The sequence below is a fragment of the Marmota marmota genome, unplaced genomic scaffold, assembly GCF_001458135.2.
Source record: "Marmota marmota marmota unplaced genomic scaffold, marMar, whole genome shotgun sequence".
NCBI classification, from domain to species: domain Eukaryota; kingdom Metazoa; phylum Chordata; class Mammalia; order Rodentia; family Sciuridae; genus Marmota; species Marmota marmota.
The window spans coordinates 4719965-4745425 of record NW_025999913.1 but is presented as its reverse complement, the minus strand read 5'-3'; the positions used below and the strand labels follow the sequence as shown (position 1 = coordinate 4745425).

The window sequence follows — 25461 nt, the reverse complement described above, 5'->3', positions numbered from 1 at the left end:
CGCAGCTGACGTGGCGCTCGGCAGCCGGGGCGGTGCCAAAGGAGGAGGCGGCTCCCGACCCGGGGAGCCTGGAAGAGGCCGCCCCTCTCCAGCCCCTTGCTCTCGAACCTTCCCCCTCCCGTCCCCGGACTGAAGAGCAAGATTGGGGTCCCTTTGGTCAGGGTTGCCGGAGCCCAGACATCACCCTGCCGGTCCCCTGCCCAGCGCCCCAAACTTCCTGTGTCTGCCGGACGCAGCGGGCTGCGGGTTGGCTGGCACACGGGGGACACGTGCACTCGCCGGGAGGAGCCTGTCTGCGGGCCAAGCTGGCCAAGTAGACGTCTGGCTAATCACCTTCGTGAGAGTTTAACTGGAAAATAAAAACTCATCATACGTTTTGTGGGTACGAAGGGGTAGACGGGGACGGCAGACGGGGACTTCTGTACCACGCTAGTAAGGGACAGTCTTGCAAATTCTGAGTGTCCCGCTGCAGCTTGGAGTGGATGTGAGCCCTGCTCTTGCTGGCCCACAAACCCAAGGCTGTCACTTCCTCCTCTCCCTGTTTTGGGGGCCAGGTCATTTGGAAAGTGTGAGGTGGGAAAGTTGCTGGTTGAAGTTACACCTCCTGCTTGACCCTTACCCCGGGAATTATTTTGCACACAAGCACACCCAGTGCTCTCCTTGGGGGCCTGGCTGTAGATTACCCCAGGAAGGAAGTTCCCATGGGCCAGGGCGGAAAGCCCCCAATCTTGGTGCACAAGGCAGTTTGAGATGTGCTCCGGCTGTGTGCAGAATTTACATTGTTTCCCAGAGCTCAGAGAGGCTTATTAGGAAAAGGGATGTAGGATGAGTAAGATGCCTAAAAATGGCTTATTCAGAAATGAGGCCTTTTTGAAGTTGGAAAAAACTTTTTTCTTTTAACTTCACAGTAGTGCTATGGTTATATTTCAGCTCCTTTGGTGTTAAATCAACTGTTTTGGTTTAGTCTGGCTCATAAGCACTATTAACAATGTATATATGAGATACATTGTATTTCAATGTATTGAAAAACTCTTTAATTTTTACAACTATTAATGGTATGGAAAATACATTATAGCATGAAACCTCAGTTGATGTTCATAGTTACTTTGTGCAGTAGTAGTCTCCCAGTAACAATTCCAATTAAATACTCTACTGTGCTTAGTTGGAGCCGATTTCAGTGGAATAAATCTGGTTTTTTCTATTTATTTTATTTTTAAATACTTTTAGTTGTAGATGGACACAATACCTTTAGTTTGTTTATTTAGTTTTACATTGTGCTCGAGATTGAACGCAGGGCCTCACACATGCTAGGCAAGCACTCTACCACTGAGCTACAACCCCAGCCCTTCTTTATTTACTTTTAAAGAAAAATTGACACATAGACATAGTTGAGTCTCCTGTAGTGCTAATGTAGTTTTAATTTTCAAATCTCTGCAATGAGCACCAGCTAGTCCTGGGCTGAGAAGGAAGCCTGTACAGTCTGGGTAATAGCTAATTCAGTTTTCATTGTGTGTAGGTTTTGGACATCTAGATGGATGTTCTTGGAAGAAGGAACAATGTACATTTTTATTTGTTCATCTTACTAGTCTGTTACAACTATTTATAGAGGAATGTGTGGGTTTCTGTGATAGCCTTCAAAAGTTAGGCTTTTAGGAGTAACTTGGAGCTCAAATAGAATACACTGTTCCCCACCCCCCACACATTTATTTCCCATTTCAGAGGCTGGGAAATGTTGGAAGCTTATGTGTGACCTGGGGGCAAGGATACAATGTAAAAAAACATGGATCTGTGTACTTTTGCCCTGTACTTGGCAGCTATAGGGTTGGTCAACTGCTGTAGATTTTGTGCCAATATCAGGTCACAGCTTCTCTATGGCCAGTGTGTGGGTCACAGTGAACCTGATGACATTGAGTTCAAGATTAGGATCAGGTGGCTTTGCTCTATTACTTGACCACAGGCTACCCTCTGAATGCAGCTGGCTGTTTCAGAGGTGGGGCGATATAGCCACAGGGCCCCAAACCAGAAGTTCCGGCTAGATGGTTCCTGTGGCTTAATCAGTAGCTGGAGTGGGAGGAGCATGCCCGCCCGGCTAGCCTGGTGGTGGCTCAGGATGGTCTGTTTTGATTTAGTGGCCAGTGAACTTATTCTCCTGTTGTGAACCCAGGGATTTGCGTATGCGAGGCAAGTGCTCTACAATTAAGCTACATTCCTAGACATTTTTAAAAATTTTTATTTTGAGACAGGATCTTGCCAAGTTGCCAGGGCTGTCTCCAACTTGCATTCCTCCTGCCTTAGCCTCCCCGGTTGCTGGGATTACAGTTATATGCCACTGTGCCTGGCCCAGTGAACTTACTCTTTAAACTTGTTCTTAATGTTTGTGTTTAATGTCTTGTGTTTTTTCACAAGAAAACTTGTCAAGGATGCATGTCTGACCAAATTATCCTGGAGTCAGAACTGCCATTGAAAACCCTTTAGGGGTGCCTTGCTGGAGACCACCCCACAGTCCCACACTAAGTCCTCACAGCCAGTTTTTCTTCATGGCTTTTTAGATTAAGCACCAAATGAACTGGATGTCAGATCTGTGTCTTCAGACAGCATCACACTCGGTGTGATAAGATGCTCTTGCCATAAAAAGGAACATGCGAAACCCTCATTGGATCCCCAGAAACTGAATCCCAAGTACAGTTCCACTGTGTTTCTTTCCATTCCTTTTATTATTCATTTAGCTAAGAAACTGTCAGGTGCTTTGTGGTGTGTTCTGGGAATGCTATCAGTGCTTGCTTTCTCGGAACTTGGGCCACAGATACTTAAACACAAGGTTTTCCCGCACAAAGGTCTTCTTGGAAGGAAGGAATGATGCCATATTTGAAGGTCTTATGAAGCAGGGATTCTCTTAGCTGGCCAAGAAAGGGCTGCTCAGGGAAGACACCTTTTCTTCATTTGTCCCTTTAAATGCTTATTGTTGGGGTCATCTGTCAGAACAGACCAAGAGGCTTAACAGAGTTTACTGAGAAATTATTTTGAGGAAGAACTCACAATTGAAAGGGCTGGGTGTTCTCATGAGCAATTTTTGTTGTGTTTTTAAGATCACTTTAAAAAGCAATATAGTGAGTGGTTACATTGTAGACAGGAACACGGTACTTACTGGATAAATTAAAAAATACCCACGTGCCATAATGCTGTGTGATTGTACTTGAAGCTTGGGATAAAGTTTCCAGTGTGGTCTCATTCAGAATTCAAGTGTGACTCTGCAGGCAGCTGAGAATACAAGATGACCATCAGCTGTGTGACTCCGAGCGGATCTAGTGACCGGAAGATACGGATGCTGTCATGGAATGTGAAGAGTGGCAGGAAGCCATAATCCCAGCTAACAGATTATTTTAAATGATAGGCAATTTTAAAATATTTGTATATAACTAAATTCACACAATGAGTATTACAAATAGATGTTTGATTTTATCCATGCTAGAAAATGGAGTGGTCACAAGCTCCTTTTTAAAAAAAAAAAAAAAAAATATTTACTAGCTTTTCATTAGAGGAAAATGCAGAATTGATTTGATTTTGAGGTAGCCTTGATTTGTGCATATTTGGCTGTGTAATAGGGAGACCTGACTAATAAAGGAGCAATTCCAAGAAGAAGTGCTAAGCTGCTGCTGTACTGGGAGAGAGGAGAGATTTCCAGGAGACCACAGAATGGATACTGAGCAGCCTGGGAGGCAGGGTAGGCTTCTTGGAGAAAGTGACTGTCAAGCTAAACCTGAAGAGCAAATAGGAGTTGGCCAGGTGGAGGTGAGGGAGGAAGCATCAGGGAGGGAGAGACTGTACCAGGCCCCAGGGGCAAGCCACGCTGTGACCCTTTTGAAAAACGGCAAATGCTTCGACTGCAAGGGAAGAAGGTGGGTTGGTTCTGGCATGGAGGTCAGATAGGGAGATCTGGGCACGTGCCTTGCTCAGTTTTGATTTAGGGCCTGGAATGATGTGACACTGTCCTGAGGGGAGTTGGGTCCTGGAGTAGTTGTGAGCTGTCCGTCTGTTGCAGGTACAGAAAGGACAGAGGGCCCATTGCCCAGTGGAAAGGGCTGAGGTGGTGGGCCCGACACCCCTGACCTGGCGCTCTGTCCGACTCCTCCTCTCACCCTGTTCCAGGTGTGGACACTGCCAGCGGCTGCAGCCGACTTGGAATGACCTGGGGGACAAATACAACAGCATGGAGGACGCCAAGGTGTACGTGGCGAAGGTGGACTGCACGGCCGACTCGGAGGTGTGCTCTGCCCAGGGTGTGCGAGGATACCCCACGTGAGTAGGGAGGAAGGGCACGTACCCCACGGTGCTGGGCTCTCCGAGACTCCGTGCCGTCTCCCTCCAGCCAAGGCAAGGCCAAGTTGAACTTTTGGTCATTTCCTTTGTAGATCGGAGGAGGGAGGAGAGGCTGAAGTTAAGCAGGCCGCCCTGTGGCTAGGGAAAGATGATATTTGACACTGTGTCTGTTTTAGAGGTTTTTTCTGTACTTTGGAGAAGGCCTTTAATCAGCATCGGGGTCTTCTGCTTATGAGGGGATGTGTTCAGGGGACAGTAGCGGGGTTCTGCCTGAGATCCTGCTGCCTGCGGTGTTCCCCAGGACAGCGTCCACACTGTCACCAACTTGGGTTTGAATAGTTGGTGACGCTGTAATTCTAAAACACCTTTCCTAGAGTGACATCCCACTGCACAAAGACTGTGTCTGCTGGGAAGAAGGGTGACAAACCAGAGGACAGTGGTCTGACCTTGACGCTGCCCTCGAGGGAGTTGCTACTTTACTCCCTTACGGCAGTGTTTTTGGTTTTATTAAACCAATTGTAATTGGCTGCCAGGGTTGGGATAAATGCCCACCAAAGCTCCCTGTTTTAAAGGCTTGGTCATCAGTGTGTGGCACCTTTGGGGTAGTGGGAACTTCTACGAGGTAGGGCCTAGGGGGAAGTTAAGTTGTTGGGGTGTGCCCTTGAGGGGGATTTTGGGGCCCGCGCTCCTCCTTTCTCTCTGTGTGTGTCTCGCTTCCCATGAGCAGCCCCCCCCCCCACTGCTGTCCCCGTGGTGTGCTGCCTCGCCATGGGCCAAAGGCAGTGGGTCCCAGGGACCCTTGGACCGAAACCATGAGTCAAGTGAACTTTTTCCAGTGAATCCCACTATTATGCATGGTTACAATGAACCAATTAAAATAAATACATAAGTAAACCTTTTTAATAAGCTCATTATCTCAGGTATCCATTACAGTAATAAGCCAACACAGTGGCTTATTAAACAAAAGATGGTGTCTCAGTCTGTATCCTGTTGCTATAACCAAATACCATAGACTGGTACTTTATATGAAAAATAAAGGTTTATTCAGCTCATAGCACTGAGGTCCAAGGCTCGTGGGCTGTATCTGGTGAGGCCTTCTTGCTGGTGGGGATGATGCAGAATCCCAGGGTGGCCCAGGGCAATCCGTGCTGAGACAGAGCTTGCTTGTTCACTTGGGTCTCTCTTATCAAGCCACTAATGCAGTGCTGGGGGCCACACTGTCACAGACTCATCTAATCTTAATTACTTCTTAAGGGTCTTACCTGGTTTTGCCTCTTAATACGTGTAATGGAAACTTAAATTTCAACATGAGTTTGGGTGGGGGCTTTCAAATCATGGTAGAGAGGGTGAATTAAAAGGCTGGGGGCGGCGGCGGGGGGGCTGTGACACTCAGCCTCAGGGACTTGGGTTGTTTCTGCTGTGCCTCCCTTTAAGTGAGTGAACTTTCTAGCTCAGCATCTCTCTGTTCTGTGGAAAGACTTGAGCTGTGACTGATGGCCATGCTTGAATGGAGCGTCTGGTCCAGGAATGGTCATCGTGGTGGGGGAGGCAGGCTCTTGAGAAGAAGACAGCCCCATTCAGACCACACTTGGAAGGTTGGAGGGAAAAGCAGTTCACTAGGAGGGAAGATGCTGTTTCCACAGGAGGTGGAAGGGTTGGCCCCTGCAGATCCCTGCGTACTTGCCGCAGTCGAGGAATGAAGTCAGTCCTATGTAGTTCTTTACTTAATTGAGTAATGTGGGGGGCCGTGGAGGCAGGATGAAATCAGAGCTGATCTTGAAACCTGAGAGGCGGCGTGGAAAAGGGTTCCCTCGACCCCTGGGCTGGAAGACAGAAGCCACGCTGGAATCCTAGCTCCACCCCTCACACATGTCATTTAGCCTCGGTGGGATGGTGACGCTCATCGCACCCTCCTTTCAGTGTGGGAGTTCAGCAGAATAATGTGCCTGTAAACACTGGTCTGAGCGTGCTTGCTCAATGAGAGAGGAGTTCCTACGCGTGGAAATTTCGGCATTTCCATAGAGGACTCTGGAACTCTTGGTCTTTGGTGCTTGGTAAAAACCCATTACTTCCAAAAGGCAGGGGCAGCAGAGATGGACCAGCGTGTCCAGTCTGACCGAGGGGGGATGGTGTAGGCCACCCACCATGCTACAGGGAGGCTGAACCAGAACTCTGTCCAGGCTTCCCCCTGGACTGGCTGGAAACACTATCCATTGCACTCCAGTGGCTCTGTAGATGCTGTTCACAGACTTAACAAGACCCGTTTTGGATCGTATGTCCTGAGTTTGATTTAGAAGATCCAGACTCCCCAGGTTAACCAGGAACTGGTTTTATGTTGTAAAAAAGAATGAAAAGGAGCTCACCCTATGGTGAGTGTGGGCTGGGAGGGAGCCTCCATGACGGTCACGGGCCTGCAGAAGTGCCTGAGAAGAGGCTTTATTTTTTTTTTCTTTCTTAACAGTGTGCAGGAAGCACAGCGTTGTGTACGGTGTGTGGTTGCACTGAGGCATTTGTAGATTTACCTGTGTGAGCATTTACTTTCTCTAAACATGACTCTCATAGAGGCATTCCGAGCCTGAACCAGATGATGAATGTAGATGCCTGATCCCAGGGTGTGTGTCAACATAAGCTTTTACGTCATTCTTTCCCTGACATATTTAACTGGAGTAAAAGATCGGAGTGGGAGGGAGTTTGGGCTCTCGGAGCCTCTAGGGATGGCTGACTATGCTCAGGAAAATGTTTTCAGGGCTTCTTCTCGAGCCAGGAAAGAATCATTATGTCTGGGAAACCCTGAGCAGGGGCTGGACTGAAGGGGAGTCACACCATCTGCAGAAGTCTCCTGTGGCTGTGGAAACAAAGAATTACACACCTGGGTAGCTGAAAACAACACAGACGTATTGTCTCACAGTCCTGGAGGCTGGAAATCCAAAATTAAGGAGTCTTCTAGGCCACTCTGAAGCCTGTAAGAGGCATCCTTGCCTCTTCCTGACCTCTGATGGTTACTGGTATATTAGGTTTGTGTTACTGTCACAAAATACCTGAGATAATCAACCTAAAAAGAGGAAAGGTTTACTTTAGCTCACATTTTTGAAGGTTTCAGCCCACAGTCTGTTGCTTTGGGGATGAGGGTGAGGCAGCGTATCTTAGCAGAAGTGTGGTGGAGCAGACCTCTTACCTCGTGGTGGTCAAAAAGCCAAGAATAAGAGAAGAGATAGGGTCAGGGTCTCACAGTCCCCTTAAAGGTCACAATCCTTGATGACCCAAGATCTTTCATTAAACCCTCTTCTTTAAAGTTCTAGTACCTCCTGATAGCAGCACACTGGGAAATGACCCCTTAACATGAGGGATATTCCAGGTCCAAGCCAAAGCAGCTGGCAATCTTGCATTCCTTAGCTTGAATGTGGACCACTCTGACCCCCTGTTTTCACATGGCCTCCCTGTGTGCATGTGTCCAGGTAGGAATTCCGCCTTCTAACAAGAACACCTGTTAGCCCAGATTAGGGTCCACCCTAATGACCTCGTTTGAACTTCACCACCTGCATAAAGATCCTGTTTCTATTTATTTACTTACTTTTGGTACCAGGGATTGAACCCAGGGGCGCTTAACCTCTGAACCACATCCCCAGCCTGTTTTTATTTTTATTTAGAGACAGGGTCTCCCTGAGTTGCTGAAGCTGGCTCTGAACTTGTGATCCTCTGCCTTAGTCTCCAGAATCACTGGGACTACAGGCACGCACCACCATTATAATATTGAGGTGCATTGTTCATCACTGGAGGCACATCTACAAATCTAGTTCTATTTTGGCTTTTTTCCTCTTTTTGTCTAAAAGTGCAGATGGTCCCTGACAGTTGCATTTGAACTTGGGACATTTTGACTTTCTGATGGGGGTGAAAGCATCCCCATACAACCGTTCTGCCTGCCATGCTCAGTAAGTAGGTGAGACATCCAAGCCACGAGGTGGTCTGTTCTTGATCCTACACTTGGCTGTGTGTCAGGTGATTATGTTTTCTGTAAACTATCGTAAGTATTCTGAGCATGTTTAAGGTGGGCTGGGCTAAGCTATGGGTTTGATCACTTAGATGTACTAAGTATGTTTTTGACATAGGATATTTTCAATTTATGATGGGTTGATTAGGGTATAACTTCATTGTAAGCTGAGGGGCATCTGTATGAGCTACTGCGACCAGGCATCTTTTTTTATGGGTGACACGTTGGGGACCTCACCTCAGGCCCTTCACGTGATCTCAGGTTCATGGTAAGGCCAGTGCACACTTCCTCCTTCCATGCCTTAATGTAACCAAAAGGTACTGGTTTTCTTGTGCAGCTATGAGACTTTGGGACTTCCCCTTAAGGCCCTCTTGTCAAGAGAAGTTAGCTGTTTGTTATGGACGGAGTGTTTGTGTCCGCTAAGATGCATATGTTGAAATCCTAACCCCAGTGTGGTGGCATTAGGAGTGGGACCTTGGGAGGACCTTGGGAGGTCATTAGGACAGAGTCGTCATCAGTGGAATTTTTGCCTTGATTAACCAGGCCCCAGAAAACTCTTGTCTCACCTGCCATGTGAGGACTCCGGGAGAAGGTGCCATCAATAAACCAGAAAGCGTCCCCAGGCACTGAGTCTCCTGGCCCGTTGATCTTGCTCTCCCAGTCTCTGAAACCGAGAAACAGACTTCTGTTGCTTATTAGCCATGCAGTGAATGGTGTTCTGTTGCAGCAGCCCAACAGCCCGAGGCACCAATTCAACCTATGTGTCTAATATCATCATCCATTGACTTTTTTAAAAATTTTTTATGTGTTTTAATTAATCATACATGACGGTAGAATACATTTATGCACTTTGACTTATCATACATAGCTGGGATATAATTTCTCATTTTTCTGAGTGTCCGTGTTGTAGAATCACGTGGGTCAGGCAGTCACATATATACATAAATGTCTGTGTGGTTCCACTGTCCTTGCTGTCCCCTCCTCCCCTCCCCTCCCCCCCTCCACTTCCCTCCACCTGATCTAAGGTCACGCTATTCTTCTCCAGTGCCCCCCGCATTGCATTGACCTATTAACCTGATTCTAACCTTGGCCACCGACACACAAAACCCACATACGTGCCGTGGGGATGTCAGGGCTGTCCTGGGCGAGCAGGCCTCCCAGCGGATGCCGGTCTGTACTTCTTTTCTCTCTGACAGTAGCCACGTGTCCCTGTCCCTCTGGGCCTTTTCTGTGCAGTTTCCCCTTTGCAGGGAGGGATCCGGACCAGGAACTGCCAGTGTCACATCTGGGAGTGTCTTTAGCTCACCACGAAAGGAACAGCTCCCAACTCCCCTGAAGATCCCTTCAGAGACCAACATATGTAGGGGGTCGGGAGGGGGAAAGCCCCTTCTCCAGGGGGAAGTGGGGGAATGGGACTGTATCAGCCAATGTCAGGGGTGTCCTTAGAGGTGGAAACTGGAATTTTCACAATAACTGGATGCTCGTTTATTTGCGGGAGCCAAATACCCGATAAGGTAGCTTTGAAATGCATGTATTGCAAAACAGTGCCCTGTCCACCGTCGTCCTAGTTTAGACATACATAACCGCAGCCACCAAGGATACAGATGCCCGGCCTGGGAAGGGTGACAGCTATCCAACAGGGAGGAGCCTGGCAGTTCTGCCCAGGAGCACCGGATCTTGCAGTGTGGGCTTCGGTTCACAGCGTACGGCCGGAAGTTTTCACCTTCATTTTGTTTTCCTTGAGAACATCAGAAACTTCTGCAAGTTTAGGATTATGTGAATACATTATCTCCTCGAATGTTATTGCTGTTTCTCTTTCACATTTTATTGAAGAGTGGCTGAGAGGTGCCTGGCTGCAGCCCCTGGGCAGCTCATCTGCTCCCTGATAAGACGAGGCGCTCCACTAGAGCAGTGGAAAGGCTTTCCGCGTCTGCTCTGCCTGATCCTTCCTTCTTCTTTCAGCCTCAAGTTTTTTAAGCCTGGCCAAGAAGCCGTGAAGTACCAGGGTCCTCGGGACTTCCAGACCCTGGAGAACTGGATGCTGCAGACGTTGAACGAGGAGCCGGCTGTGAGTGCTCCCTCCCTCCCTCCCTCCCTCCCTCCCTTCCTTCCTACAGTTTTGGGGTCCTGTATAAGTGGGCAGAGGCCAGATGAGGTGACTAATTAATCCTGCCACTTTAAAGCAACTTTTTGTTATAATTCTTTGTTATTGTAAGTAAAGATTAAAACGGTTTTTGATGGAAATATTCAGATATGCACAAAAGTAGAGAGGAACATCTAACCAGCGGACTCCCACCTTCAGCGGTTATCACCGTTTTACCCACCTCTCTCTCTTTCTCTCCTGTCCCCTGTCCCTTGTTGGCTGCATTAGTCCTCGGAGAGTGTCATTGGTGAATATTTCAGCATACCATGTCACAGACAGGCCCTTCCCACCCTTCAGCATAGCCACTCTGCCACTCACACGTGGAATACAAGGAGTAACCATACTTTGGCATCAGAGATGGACTCTTGACCACCTGGGGCCCAGGCTGGCTTGCCACCGCCTCCCCTTCTCCCCAGGACCTTTGACCTTCACCGCCCACAGCCCCTGACTCAGTCCCGCCCCTGCCAACCATACCCATAGCATGGGTCTGTCCTTATCATCTCCATCCTCAGCCCCCACTTAATACCAGTAAGTACCCTTCGTGTCTCTCTGGACCTCCCTATATGAGGGAATGACGGGTACTCTAAGAAGGTCACTAAGGAAATGTGTCCTCCTCCCCTGGTCTGCCTGAGGTCGCAGTCTTCCTTTGGTGGTAGGTCACAGTGGTCATCAGCTGTTCCTTCGTGTGTGGTGCTTTCTGACGAATGCCGAGGGCCCAGGCCCACAGAGGCTGGGTTAGACTTTGTTGGTTGGTGCCGTGATGTCAGTAGGATGGGACAGTGGCCAGCAGCCCCTGGCTGTGTGTCTCTGGGGGAATATCAGGAGCATCTAAAGTCATTGAATGTGACTTCAGTGTCACCAGTTAACTTCAGACTGCCTGTGTGTCAGGAGGTGTCCAGCGACTTGAAGGTGGTCTGTGGCCACCTGCACCCAGCAGTCGAGCTCTGCTGCTTCTCGATGGTCTTTTCCAGGGTGTGCCTGCGGCTCTGAACTCTGTCCTGTCACAGCTACTCAGAAACTCTGCTGTTCCCTCCACCCTCCCATAGCTCGGATTTCAAACTGTGACCTCGTGGGGAGGAGTGCTGTAGCATCAGGGTCCACTAGAGACTTATCTAATTATAGGAAACGGGAAGACCACAGACCTCTCGGACAGTTAATTTGCATCTTTGTCACGGTGAGAAAGCCGGTGGAGCAGGTGCCACTTTCACACAGATTAAATGTCACATTGTTGCTGTGTGAAAATGTTCTTTGGGGAGGAGGCGGGTATGGGGGGTGGGAGGAGAATAACTTTAAAGAGCACTTAGTAGCCTCAAAAAAAAAAAAAAACAGACTTTTTAAGATAAACTTTGCACCAAAAAGCCTGTTTTCTGCAATGGCTTTATTTAACAGCCAGTGTGAGGATGTGCGGACAATTTTATCTTGGAAAGGTGTCCTGCCAGGGGCCAGCTTCCCCTTTGCAGATGTGGCCAGGGAGGAGGTACAGTGAGCAGGGCTTGGCCTACACGCTCTGAGGGTTGGTTTGGAGACGGTGGCTGCATGGAATTTACCCCTGTCACCCTGAAGCCACTTACCTAACCTCCATGTTTTAGTGTCTCCAAGCAACGAGGTTTTCAGATCATTGCCACAAACAATGACAGTGACAATATGTGTTATCATGCAAAAGTTAAAGTATGGAAACTTTGTCTAGGTTGAGTACCCCTCACCTAAAATGCTTGGGGCCAGAACTATTTCACATTCTTCTCAAATTTTGGAATATTTGCATACACATAATGAGATATCAAGTCTAAACCTGAGATTGATTTATGCTTCATTTTTTTTTTGTTATTGTTGTTGTTACATATACCTTATATACACAGCCCAAAGGTAATTTTCTTTCTTTCTTTTTTTTTTTTTTTTTGGTACCAGGGATTGAACTCAGGGGCACTCGACCACTGAGCCACATCCCCAGCCCTATTTTGTATTTTATTTAGAGACAGGGTCTCACTGAGTTGTTTAGTGCCTCGCCATTGCTGAGGCTGGCTTTGAACTTGTGATCCTCCTGCCTCAGCCTCCCGAGCTGTTGGGATTATAGGTGTGCACCACCGCTCCTAGCCCAAAGGTAATTTTTAATACAATGTTTTTAGTGTGCCAGCTTCCTTTCTTATTTTTAAAAATATTTATTCTTAAGTTTTAGTTGGAGACAATATCTTTATTTTACATTTATGTGGTGCTGAGGATCAAACCCAGTGCCTCGTGCATGCTAGGCGAGTACTCTACCACTGAGCCACAACCCCAGCCCTAAGTGTGCCGGCTTTCTGACTTCAACCTGTCACGGGAGGTCAGTGGTGGAATTTTCCACTTGTGTTCTCATACTGGTGCTCAAAAGACTTTGGATTTTGGAGCATTTTGGATTTGGGGTTTTTGGAGTAAGGATGCTCAATCTGTACTGAAAATCAGAAAGTCTTTTCAATTTTGACTTAGCTTTTTAAAATGAAAAGATGTTTTTTTAAAGTTCTTCATGTGTACTTATGCCCTAAATAGTTTAATATATACATTTTTATATTTTTGCAAAACAAACTGGGATTTTTTTCCCCTTCATTTTGTGATAATATTTCAAAGGAAATTATGCCATTTTTTATGTCATACCCTGCTTTTTGTATTTCTGTGTTTACTCCTCTGCTTTTGAAAAACATAGTTACAATCATGTAAATGTTTCACCCTTCCTATAATGAATATTTTATATTACTATATCGTGTGGACTTGGCATAGTTTAATGCTTCTGCTATTAGTGGATGTTTAGATTGTTTATGATTCTTTTCTCATCAGAAATGACATAAAGGACATGTTAATCTTTTGAAGAGCTTTCTTTCCTCTTTTAAAAAATTTTGTTTGTTTGTTTTTTTTAGTTATATGTGGCAGTAGAATGTATTTGGACATATCATATGTTCATGGAGTCTAACTTCCCAATCTTGTGGTCGTACATGATGTGGAGTTTCAGTGCTCTGCTCGTGTATTCACATGTGAACACAGGAAAGTTATGTCCGGTTCATTCTATTGTCTTGTCCATTTCCATCCTCTCACCCTTACCCCCACTCCACCCTGACCTATCTGGTGAACCTCTGCTTATTGTGAGTCAGCATCCACATATCAGAGAGAACATTCGGCCTTTGGTTTTTTGGGATTGGCTTATTTCACATAGCATGATAGCCTCCAGTGTCATCCATTTACTGGTGACTACCATAACCATACTTCATTCTTCTTCATGGCTGAGTAATATTCTGTTGTGTATATATATCACATTTTCTTTCTTCATGTGCTGAAGGGCACCTAAGTTGGTTCCATAGTTTAGCTATTGCGAATTGAGCTCTTCTAAATATTGATGTGGCTGTGTCACTGTAGTGTGCTGGTTTTAAGTCCTTTGAGTATAGACCAAGGAGTGGTATAGCTGGGTCAAATGGTGGTTCCATTCCAAGTTTTCTGTCTTTCCTCCTCTTTTTTCGTGATATATTAAGAATATATTTCCAGACATAAAATTGCAAAGCCAGAAGTTAAAGAATATTTAAAAACATAAGTATTTTTAAAAATAAATGTCAAAAATTAATTTTAAAATATTTAAAATATTTTTTTAAACAAATAAATACACTTAAAAAAAATCATGGCTCTTAATGAATATTGACGACTGCTTCCCTCAGAGTCCCGTCGGTTTCCACCGTCAGCAGCAGGGAGAGGCGGTACCTGTGTCTGTCATATGTGGTGGTGTTTCCGGGATGGTGGGGACTGCTCTGGTGTCCCCGGGGCACAGAAGTGAGGCTCACAGGAACGTGTTATTTCTGAAAGCCCTTTGGACATCTCGGGAAGGATGACGAACAGCACTGGGTGTCATTCGAGCTTATAGACTGTCCACTCGCCATCCTTTGCTTGTGGTCCTTCTTGGCATTTTGAGAGATGGGAAGGGCCCTTTGCGGTGCTCTCTGGCTGCAACTCTGCCCGCTCTGGCCGTCACCATGGGGCTCTACACGACTTACCCTGGATGTTCTCTTCCACACAGAGGTCAGCGGCCAGGTGAGACTGCAGCAGTGGGCGCCGTGCGTCTCCGCTCAGGCATCCAGTGGTCTCTCCCCTTCTGGTCACTTGGGCTGGAAGCCAGAGTTGTACCTGGCCTCGAAAACAGGAATTGAAATTGTGTAGGACTGTGGTGATTTGGTGGCTCCTGGGGACCAGAAGCCCCCGCCCCCAGCCCACCTTACCCTTAGGTAAGGCTCCTGCTTTCTGTGGCTTCAGTTACCCGCAGTCCAAAAATATTAAATGGGAGATTCTAGAAAGAAGCAGTTCATTAGTTCTGAGTAACTTGCTACAGCATATGGTTGTAATTGTTCTATCTTATTATTAGTTGCTGTTGTTAGTTTCCTGCTGGGCCTAGTTTATAAGTTGAACGTTAGGATGGATACGTATGGATGGGAAAAACGAGATTTGTGTCAGGTTAGGTGCTACCTGCGGTTTCAGGCACCCAGTGGGGGCCTTGGCACACACCCGTGCAGATAAGCAGGGGACTGCCGGGCTGACAGGAGCGTCTTTTACAAAGCCCTTCTGCCCCCTCTTTGTGTGTTCCCATCCCAAACCAAGTCATGTGAGTAACCATCACAGCCTGTGAACCCGACCGTGGGTTCCTCCTTTCCTTCCATTCCCCAGGTATTTTCTTCTCGTCACCCTCTTGTCTCTGATTTGTCATTGACCTTCGGCCTTCCTTCCGGTGTGAGTGAAGGGGAGCAGGCCCCGGCTCCCTGGCATCCTTTATTCTCATTTCCGTGCATCCTCCTGCCTCTGTGTATTGAGGTGCTGCCCCCCGCACAGGAAGCCCATCGGGAGTTTTATTTTGTACCCTGTGTGAAACTTCAGGACTCATGTCAGAGAAGAGAGCAGAGTTTGGGGCGGGACTGTCCTTCAGCCTGTCTGCCTTGTTGGATGGGTTCTTTGGTGGGGGCCAGCTGTCACCGGCTGCCTGGGAGCCTCGGTCCTGTAGGGTGAGGCTGGCGAGGGGCTTGCAGCTGACACACCCAGAGCATGGACGGGGCAGTTCCCAGCCTGGCCTGGCCCAACCCAGCAGCACCGGCAGAGGTGCAGGGAGTTGGGAGCCAGGGCGTCTGCAGAGGCCCTAGACAGAGACACGTCCCCTCGTCAGCTTCCCTGTGTATGCACGAACAAGCCCAGTGACTGCTGTTTTGTTTTTTCCTATCAGACACCAGAGCCAGCAGCGGAACCCCCCAGAGCCCCGGAGCTGAAGCAGGGCCTCTACGAGCTCTCGGCCAGCAACTTCGAGCTGCACGTGGCGCAGGGTAAGGTGGGCAGGGCCTGGCCGCCCGAGGTGGGGATGCCGGCTTCCTGGAACACTGACCCCGTCACGTGACCCGCTGGCTTCTTTCTGACCAGGGGTCTGTCTCTGGGACCCGGCACGATCGCTCTTGGACATTCTTTTTCCTTCCGTGTTTGCCCCTGCAGACCTGTCAGGCCTCACGCAAAGCTAAAGTCCTGGGTGCTGAAAGTTGGGGTCACGCATAGGCGTACTCGGGAGGTGCCCCAGCTGCTGGTGCGCCCTGGATAAGTGTTTATATTAATGCTGATCACATGCTTATTGTCCATAGGCAGCAACAGCCTCCCCTACCTGTTAAAGCAGGATTGAGTGGGACCATAATAACCTACGAATCGAATCAGGTGTCTCCACACTAAAATATCTTTCTGTAGCATATCTCACATTTTGGAAATCGTCCCCCAAAGATCACGGTGATTACCTGCAGCCTCCCGTGTGAACGACCACACAAGGCCACCATTCAGGAAAGCCGGCTCCCTCTGGGTGATGGGAATGGAAACGTGGACTTCCTTGCTGGCCGCCGGGTCAGGTGCTGCCATGGAGAGAGGTCCCGGGGAAGAGGGTGGGAAACCTCGCGAGAGAGGCTCGGAGTTGATCTGACCTCGTGGCCCATGCCCGCTGGCAGTGGACCCCTCGGCCACTGCGCTCTGTCTAAAATGACTTACGGTGACATCTTCGACCTTCTCCTGTTACTAAAGGTGCACCAGCGCCCCAGGAGTGGGACCTCAGCAGGCCTCCTCCTGCGGGAGATGAACCATGGGTTCAGACTGACTTGGGCTCCCTGCAGAAGGGGCTATCCAAATCACCTTGTCCTAGATGGTCCCTCGGGAGCCCTGCCCAGACTGGCCCTGGACACGTCCCTGATGCAGGGCGGCATTCTGTAGGCCCCACGCCATGCTGCTCGACAAGGATCCCTCCCCCGAGACAGCTGCATCTTCTTGCCCTCCTTGGTTTCCCATCAGGATCCTGATTGGTTCCTGGAGACCCTGCTCCACCCTGCCGCCCAAGGTTAGGGATCCACCTGTCCACAGGCATGGCTCCCGCCTTGCAGAGGAGGTGCTCATTTTTTAACTGTGTGTCGCACCATTTCCTTATAAACGCACCATTGCTGTGGTGACGAGGCTGCAGCGTGAGCACGGATGTGGGGGAGTCCCGTGGGGAGGCCTGGCCCCCGCCACGGCGTTGGCTAGATCTTCCCCAGCCCCAGCCTGCTTTGGGGTTGGCATCAGCCCTACATCAAAGAACCGCCCAGATAAAACCCTTCAGTGTCTACAGAATGATGTTGTCAGGGGTTTTCTTTTCCTTAGCCAAAAGGGTGGTACTGTTTTTTAAAACTTCTGTTTTGTGGCAAAATAGAACAGAGATTATAGGAAGCAAACGTGGAGCCTGGGAAACGGTCATCCTGCCACCCCCGCCCAGGCCCAGCGGCCCAGCTGCCAGCCTCCTGCGTCCCCTCTAAACCCCAGCCCTTATCTTCTGCCCTCTTTTTCCTGAGGAGGCCCTTTCCCGACTTCTATGGGAACCGTTCCTTTTCCTTATGGTTTTGGAGATGGAGGGTGCATTCCCAGGCACTGCAGTTCAGCTTGGTCTTTTTAAACTTTTCCTTTAGTGCCACTGGGGACAGAACCCAGGGCCTTGTGCATCCTCGGCAAACGCTCCACCACTGAGCTACAGCCCGGCCCTAGTTGGGTATTTTTTTTTTTTTTTTTTACAGATGGCCCCTGGTTTACAATGGCTCAATTTAATGACTTTTCTATCAAGTGTCCTTTTTGACAGGTTCATCAGGACGGAGCCCCATTGTAAGCTGAGGAGCACCAGCGCTTCTCTCTTTCAAGGCTCCTCTGATCTGCACGTCCCCCGGCATCTCTCTTTCTTGTGTTCTCTTTGCTGAAGGGACATTTTGTTGACCAGTACAGTTAGTTCCCTGCAGTCTGGACTTTGCTGATTAAATCCCCATCATAGGTGTACCCACCGCCCTGGTTTCTCTGTTGCCTGTAAATTGATGGTCGGATCTATGTTGATAGTCCCATTTTGTTTTTCAGGGGTACAGGAAGACCCTTGGTGGTTGCCCCCAATGTCTGGTAGTCTCCGTTCATGGAGGGAGTGTCCCCGACGGTCACTGCCTGGACTCACACACTCATGGTCATCTGTTGACTCTTAACTCAGGCATCCCGTCTTCCTTTGTCAATTTATGTATTTATTTTTGTGAGCAAGAGAGACTCACTCTCATTATTTACTTGCCTCGTCCATGTTAATAGTTTTATTATAAAAGAGGCAGGCTGGATACATGCCCAATTATTTTCCTTTATTGACGGTTTTCTGGACTGCAGGAGTTGGTGCCCTGTTATCCTTCAAACAGAGCAGATTTAGTTTTGTCACCGGTATTGCTATGAACTCATGGGGAGAAACACGTGGGAGAGTCACTCTAACACTCCAAGGGTTCTGTCCCAACTGGGATTTGCCAGACAAGAGGACAGAGATCTGATTCTCTGGGTCTCCGGTCGGGCCTGACGTGAACGACGGTGCCCGTCTCCTCCACTGCAGGCGACCACTTTATCAAGTTCTTCGCTCCGTGGTGCGGCCACTGCAAAGCTCTGGCTCCGACCTGGGAGCAGCTGGCTCTGGGCCTTGAGCATTCCGAAACTGTCAAGATTGGCAAGGTAAGTGAAGGCTCTTATTAAACTGGAAATAGACCGTTCTGGGGGCTGGATTAATTAGCGGAGGAGCCCATTATTCATTCTGTGTGCAAAGTCACAGGCCTGATTTATTAATTCCATTGAGTGTGCCACTTGATAATTCATTTCACCTTCACAGATGGCAGCCCGGTTTCGAGTTTGCTGGCTTTTCCACAGCCCAGAGATAAATTACGGCCTTGGCTGCTTTGTTTATTTCGAAGAGACGGCCAATTTTTGAATTGGCAGCCCCAGAGCCCGTTCTGCAAAGATATGGGGTAGAGCCTTGTAGAATGTTCCCTGGACGTCCTTGGAGCTCACCCAAGAGCTCTTTCCTAGAGGGCCCTCAACTCTGTGCTCACTTGGGCTCGCAAAAGACCCTTCTTCACAGTGAGCTCCAGTTTGCGCCGCTGCCTGGGATCCCTTCCAGCTCTTCCCACTTTGTATAGAGGAGCCAGAAATGATATCTAGCAACTTCTGTATAACCGGATTTTCTGGAACTATCCAAAGCAGCTCCTGGGCCATCAAGTCCTTTTAATCTCATCCGTCCTCTGGCACCCCCAGACATCCTGCATGGAGTCATTATGTAAAAATCTCATTTTTCTACTTTGCCACGGGTTCATTTGTATACCAAAGTAGTGCTACAGGTCTGGGAGCGATAGTTAATAGAACGACCCGCTCAGGACAGTGGGATCATCAAAAGCATGGATTTGAGGGGTTGAGTAGACCTTGGTGGCTGACCTCAGGTGAGACTTCACCGTTCCTTCATCTCCCGTTTGCAAAACTGAGATAGGGTCCGCCGTGTCTGGTCGTGAAGATGAAAATACACGGCTTGGTATGATGTGTGGGTGCAGCACATGCTCAGAGAATTGTAACCATTATTATTAAATAGATCTTCACCTCTGCCTGTTAACTACTTTCAATAATTTGTTGGGATTCCAAGTTATGATCATGATTTTATGTTATTGAACATTTTATGGAAGTGATTATAAAATAATCTTCTTCTACTTTAGCCCATTTCTTATATCCTTATTTTAGATTATTTCATGAACTCTTATGGGAGATAATTTTTTTTAGTGTATCTTAGTAGAAGCTCCCAGAAGAACTAGACAGGTGAAGACATCAGCCCAGGGAGCAGGGCGGGGGGCCCCCATCTCTGAGTGCACACGGCTGGGTTAGACTGGACCCTTGGAAAATCTCATCGCCTCCACAGACCTTGGCTTAAGGCTCCTTTGCTTCAGCAAAACCCTTTAACTGCTGTCTCACGACAGACTTATGGCTTAAAATAATATTTCCACCCTACTTTGTTGACATAGTGAAAAACAACTTAGTTTTGCTGCTTGCTGAATTTTTCCCCCCACCAGTGCTGGGGATCGAATCCAGGGTCTTCTATACGCTAAGCGAGTGCTCTGCCCCTGAGCTACATCTCCAGACCTTTTTCTTATTTTGAAATAGGGTCTTGCCAAGTTGCCCATTGCTGGCCCCAAACAAGTGATCCTCCTACTTCAGCCTCCACTGTAATTGGGACTACAGGCCTGTGCCACTGTGCCTGGCTGCTTAGCCAACTTTAATGCCAATAGGAAATAAAAAAGAAGGGATTCAGAGCAAAATGTTTCATGAAAGTATTTAAAAGATTTAAATTAAAAAACTTGAAGAGCTGAGTTCACTGGTAAATTAAATTTATAGAATTAAGGACAGATTGTAATCTTAGTTGGACATCTTAACAGTGCTGCCTCTCTTATGTGCCAGGTACTCCTAGTGAAAACCGACTGTCGACTCCCTTGCTTTTGTGTGCATGTGTGCTGGGGATGGAGCCCAGGGCCTTGTGCCTGCTGAGGACACACTCTTACCACGGAGCTGCGTCTCGAGGCCTCCCTGCTTGATTAGAAAACTGCATTAGTGGGAACAGGAGAGCAGGTTTACAAACGGACACTGAATTGTCCAGGTCCTGCTCGCAGCAGCCTGGCTCACGCCCCCTTCCCAGATGTCAGGCGGGGCCCTGACTCCAGCCGCCAGCTCTTCCAGTTAGAAGGCCGCTTCCTAAACGTTGGCATTTTTCAACTGGGTTAAAGTGAATCCTGTCTCTAAAATAAATCTTGTCACTCTGCTCCATTAGCTCAGGTGTATTTTGGGGTGGCTTCTAGGAAAAGTCTCTCTAAAAACTGCAGCTTGCTGGCGTAGATGCTACAGAACCTGAACTTTAAAAAACAGTCTTTTTTTTTTTTTTTTTTTTTTAAGTACAAAGTGTCTAACATTCCCTTTAGCAAAAAGGACATGAGGACACTGACCAGGAGCATGATTGTGCTTTGTTTCCAGGTGGATTGCACGCAGCACTACGGACTCTGCTCAGAAAACCAGGTCCGCGGCTATCCTACTCTTCTCTGGTTCCGAGACGGTAAGAAGGTAGGTCTTGGGTTCCTGGTGAGGAGACAGAGTTCCTCCTGAAAGCAGAGGGTGGAGTTGCTGAGGGGGTTGACAGGTGCAGGGAACGGGCACAGTCAGCTGGTTGGACCTTGGCCTCCAGGAACATGTCCCATGGAACCAATGTCTTTCTCTTAATGAGATCTGGAGAGTTAAGAGAAACCCTTCTACTATTTTGAAGTGTTTTAGTGGCTTAGGTTGTCATTAGAACAGCTCAGATGCACAGGCTAAATGTGTTGTGGCCACAGACACAGGCCAGGCCTCAGAGCAGGGACAGTGCTGGCTCTCGGTAGGGTTCTACCCCCTCCATGCCTGGCACGTGGTCATCCTCTTATGGTTCCCCAGGCAGCATGAGGGCTCACTGGAGCTATAAAGTCTGTCACCAAAGCCAAGCTTCAAATCTCTCCTTTCCCATCAAAGTGGGAGCAGGCAAAGCTTGCTCAGGGTGCACAGCTGAGACACCTGGGGGGGAGTCCCCATGGGGCGAGCGGGGGCGGGGAGGTCAGTGGTACAGAGTGCTGACATGTGCTGATCAGGGTGTCTCCACACGGCCCGCGTGGCCCTGGTCTCCGACAGGTCGATCAGTACAAGGGAAAGCGGGATTTGGAGTCACTGAGAGACTATGTGGAGTCGCAGCTGCAGGGTCCAGAGACGGGAACCCCAGAGACTGTGGAGCCCTCAGAGGCACCAGCGATGGCTGCGGAGCCCACAGGCGACAAGGTGGGTGTCTGCACTCTCTCAGGAGGGATGGAGAGGGTCCTCTGCCACCTGCCCGACAGGGAGGGCACCGTGGAGTTGGCTGAGATGCCTCTTGGCAGGAAACGTTTTCTTTGTCTCCTCTTACGTGCTTGAAGGGGTGAAAGTGAACAAAAGCTTCCCATTTAAAGGGAGGTGAGCCAGGTGAGCTGGAGAGGAGGGAGAGGCAGCTCTGTCTGCAGGAGGGACAGGGCTCCCAGGGCTGCCAGGGGAGGCGCCGGGAGCAGAGGTGCGGCTGTCAATCAGCCGGGGTGTTCAGGGCGGGGCCTGAGGGTGCCGGGAGGAGTGAGATGGAAACAGGCCATGGGTGCCCGGAGCATGCAGAACAGTGTTTTAAAGAAGTGACTGATGCTGTATTTCTGCCCTGCTGTAGCTGAAGTGATGTGTTTCAACTGTGGTTTTGTCTTTCCTGGAAGGTCGCTGTGTTGGCACTCACTGAAAAGAACTTTGACGACAGCATTGCAGAAGGAATAACCTTCATCAAGTTTTATGCTCCGTGGTGAGTGGCTGCTTAATTAGCACATCCTTCCTCCTGGTGTGCTCAAGTCACAGCGGGTCTGCCCCCTCATTAGCAAACCCCCCAGACTTGACAATGGGCAGATACCACATTCGCACAAAGGTCGTGTGGGAAATAAGGAGATGTTCTCACCGTGCCCCTCGATTCAAATACGCTGAAGTTCAGTGGCACTCAAAATTGTTCATAGGGAAAGAGGTTAATTTAGTTACAGCTCAGTCTACAAAAATAGAGGTGATTTACGATGGCCCCCCCAAAACATGGTCTGGCATCTGGGTGCTTTCCAGACTGATTGCTTTGGAGTTGGACAATGACCATCACCAGGTCGCCCTGCTCCTCTTTTTCTTTCAAATGATGGGATAGAGAAACCCAGTGGAGCTCGGCTTTCTGTTAGAGCCATTCAGTGTGTGACCCAGTTACCCGAACGTTCCTGTCACACGGTCCTTGAGGACCAGAGTTGAATGGAGAGCAAATCATCTGAGGCCAAGACAGCCTGACAGTGTGGGGGGGGAGATGACAGGAGACCAACCCTAACCCACTGTAACTTTGCATGTCCTTTGACTCCGCGGAACCTGTTTCCTCAGCCGTCAGCCGGGAGCAGTGCTTGGTCTTCACAAGTCAAACACTCCATCGGGCCAGGCAGTGTTAAGGAGGGTGGCAGACTCCACCTGGACCTGCACAGGGAATGGCGCCGATGTCACTTGGCCCCGAGCTTGTTCACTTCAGGTCCTTGGGAGGAACCGCAGTGTCAGGGACAGAAAGTGAGCCCAGAACTCCTTTGACCCATGTGATTTTTAAAGACTAGACACGCTCGTCCATATTGCCCTCAAGAATGCTTTCTGTTTTTAAAAACCCTAAAGCGATACAGATCATGCTTGAGGCAAGAACATCACTTTTCATTGAGCCGCCCAAGTCTTAGGAGAGGGTCAGGAAGAAGAGGGAGTCGACCAAGGGGGACAAGGGAGGGTTCCCACTAAACTCTGCAGTGTGGCCTTTTACAAATCGCTAAAGTGTCAAGGAAGCCTGGAAGTTCTGGAATTTTAAGACCGTTAGCAGTCGCATCTAAAATGTTCTCAGAATTCAGGTGATTTTTTTTAAAAAAATATTTATTTTTGGTAGTTTTTCAGTGGACACAACATCTTTTGTTTGTATGTGGTGCTGAGGATCGAACCCGAGCCGCACGCATGCCAGGCGAGCGCGCTACCGCTTGAGCCACATCCCCAGCCCAAGTAACTTGCATTCAAGTGATTTTTAAGATTCTGCTTCACTTCCTGTCCGAACCCTTGTGCTCACAGGTTCATCAAACCAGCTAGCCAGATTCACCTTAGCATGGAAGTGGTCTCCAAATCTACACTTTTCAAACCGCCTCACTTCTCTCTGGTTATCTGAATCGACTGAATTCCTTGTTCAGCATGGGGGGCAGGAAGTGAGGGAGGGAAGAGTTAGTGTCACCCAACGGGAGAATTTGACATTTTGGAAGTTTCTCGGCAACTGTTGACCGTCTCGTGCAGAAGCAGCAAGCCCTGGCAGTGAGTGACCTTGGCCCAGGGCCTCACCACAGCTCTCATGCACTGTTCCTAGGTGTGGTCACTGTAAGAATCTGGCTCCCACGTGGGAGGAACTCGCTCAGAAGGAATTCCCAGGTCTGGCCAATATCAAGATCGCTGAGGTCGACTGCACCGTGGAGCGGAACATTTGCAGCAAGTACTCGGTGGGTTTGCTGCATGAAACCGCACCTGGGGTGGGTGGGCCTGGGTGAAACCATGCCTGGGGCCTCCAGAAGTTGGGAGCCAGTCCCCAGTGGTCACACTTTGGTGTTGTGGGCTCAGGAGATGGTGCCCTCTGCCCTCATCCCCCACAAAGCATTGCTAGGGCCCTTTTGAGATGTTTTGCTGTGAGGGGCAGAAGCTACTCTCAGAGGTGAGGGGTCTCTGCCTGGTTTTTGTGCTGAGAACACCAGCGCCACTGCTGGTGCTGACGGACCCCTGCTGGCCCCCAGCCCTCATCATAAATCCTGAGGGGCTCCGTCTCCAGACATCTCCAGCACCCTGAAGGACGTGGCTGAGCTGAAGAAGTACTTGAGCCAGCCATGTGCTTGGGGGAACCGTTACCTTCATTTCCAGCTGGTCACACAATCTAATGACCCAGGGGATTTGTGATTTACATTTAAGGTTTGGGGATTGAACCCAGGGGTGTGTGCTAGGCAAGTGCTCTACACTGAGCCCCAGCCTCAGACTCTTCTTATTATTATTTAATTATTTTTGGTACTGGGAATTGAACTCAGGGGCACCCAACCACTGAGCCACATCCCCAGCCCGATTTTGTATTTTATTTAGAGACAGGGCCTCACTGAGTGGCTTAGAGCCTCCCTGTTGCTGGGGCTGGCTTGGAACTCGTGATCTTCCTTAAAACTCATTTGGAGCCTCATTAGGTGGAGGTAGATGTAACATAGACATAGTTTACTTGTCATTAACAGATGCTAGTTACTTGTTGGGCCTGGAAATTTTTTAAGAGAAAGGGGTGAGCCGCAGCTGGAAAGCGTATGGCTGGGTGCTGCTCAGTGGGGCACGGCTTCCTCCTACACATTAGGAATGTAGACGCCAGGCCCCGCCCCAGAGGCCACGCAGCAACCAGATGCACGTTAAAGATTCAGAGTCTCCACTTTAGGGTAAAACCATTCCTCTGACACTAGCCCTTAATGTAATTTGGACTAAATAGTAAGCATGGAGCCCTCCAGGCAGTGCTTTCTTCCACACTGTCTGGTCCTTTCGTGGTCTGTCCAGTTGCAAATTTCAGCCATGGAATTTCCCAGGCACTCTGGTTTCAAGACGCAGTTTGTGTGTGACTCAGCTCGATGGTTTTCAATCTCCCCCCCCCCCCCTTTTAAAGGTACGAGGCTACCCCACATTGTTGCTTTTCCGGGGAGGCAAAAAAGTCAGTGAGCACAGCGGCGGTCGAGACCTCGAGTCCTTACACCAGTTCGTCCTGCGCCAGGCAAAAGACGAACTATAAAACCCGCTGGGGAGTCTCCTGTCCTGCCTGGCCGCCTGACACCCGGTGGACAGGAGCTACGTCGTTCGGACATCCAGGGTTCAAGGGATGGTTATCCAGAAAGCTGAATGTATGAAACTTGTGGTGTCTTCTTCACGTGTCTTTTAAGCCAACACGCTCTACGGATTCTTGATTAAGTCCAAATCAAGCAAATGTGTAACTCATGGTCACTGTGCAAGTGAAATGTTCTCGGTGGCAATCCACCCCCCACCCCCCACCCTTTTCTTGACAAAATTAAAGGGGTTTCCTTTGAGA

The 25461-nt window shown here is 48.9% G+C and overlaps 1 protein-coding gene across 2 annotated transcripts in view; it reads left to right on the top strand.

Annotated features, from left to right (window-relative positions):
• Positions 1–25461, top strand: part of Txndc5 (thioredoxin domain containing 5) — a 25674-nt gene extending 213 nt beyond the window's left edge. Inside the window, exons 2-10 of one of the 2 annotated variants that reach the window (XM_048799765.1) lie at positions 4147–4296; positions 10268–10373; positions 15664–15760; positions 18337–18452; positions 20781–20867; positions 21462–21605; positions 22058–22140; positions 23737–23866; positions 25045–25461. In XM_048799765.1, coding sequence (XP_048655722.1) covers positions 4208–4296; positions 10268–10373; positions 15664–15760; positions 18337–18452; positions 20781–20867; positions 21462–21605; positions 22058–22140; positions 23737–23866; positions 25045–25167 — 975 coding nt within the window. In that variant the 5' untranslated portion in view covers positions 4147–4207 and the 3' untranslated portion in view covers positions 25168–25461. Of the gene's footprint in view, positions 1–4104; positions 4297–10267; positions 10374–15663; positions 15761–18336; positions 18453–20780; positions 20868–21461; positions 21606–22057; positions 22141–23736; positions 23867–25044 lie in introns of those variants that run through there. The other variant, XM_015493987.2, reaches the window with a different exon arrangement.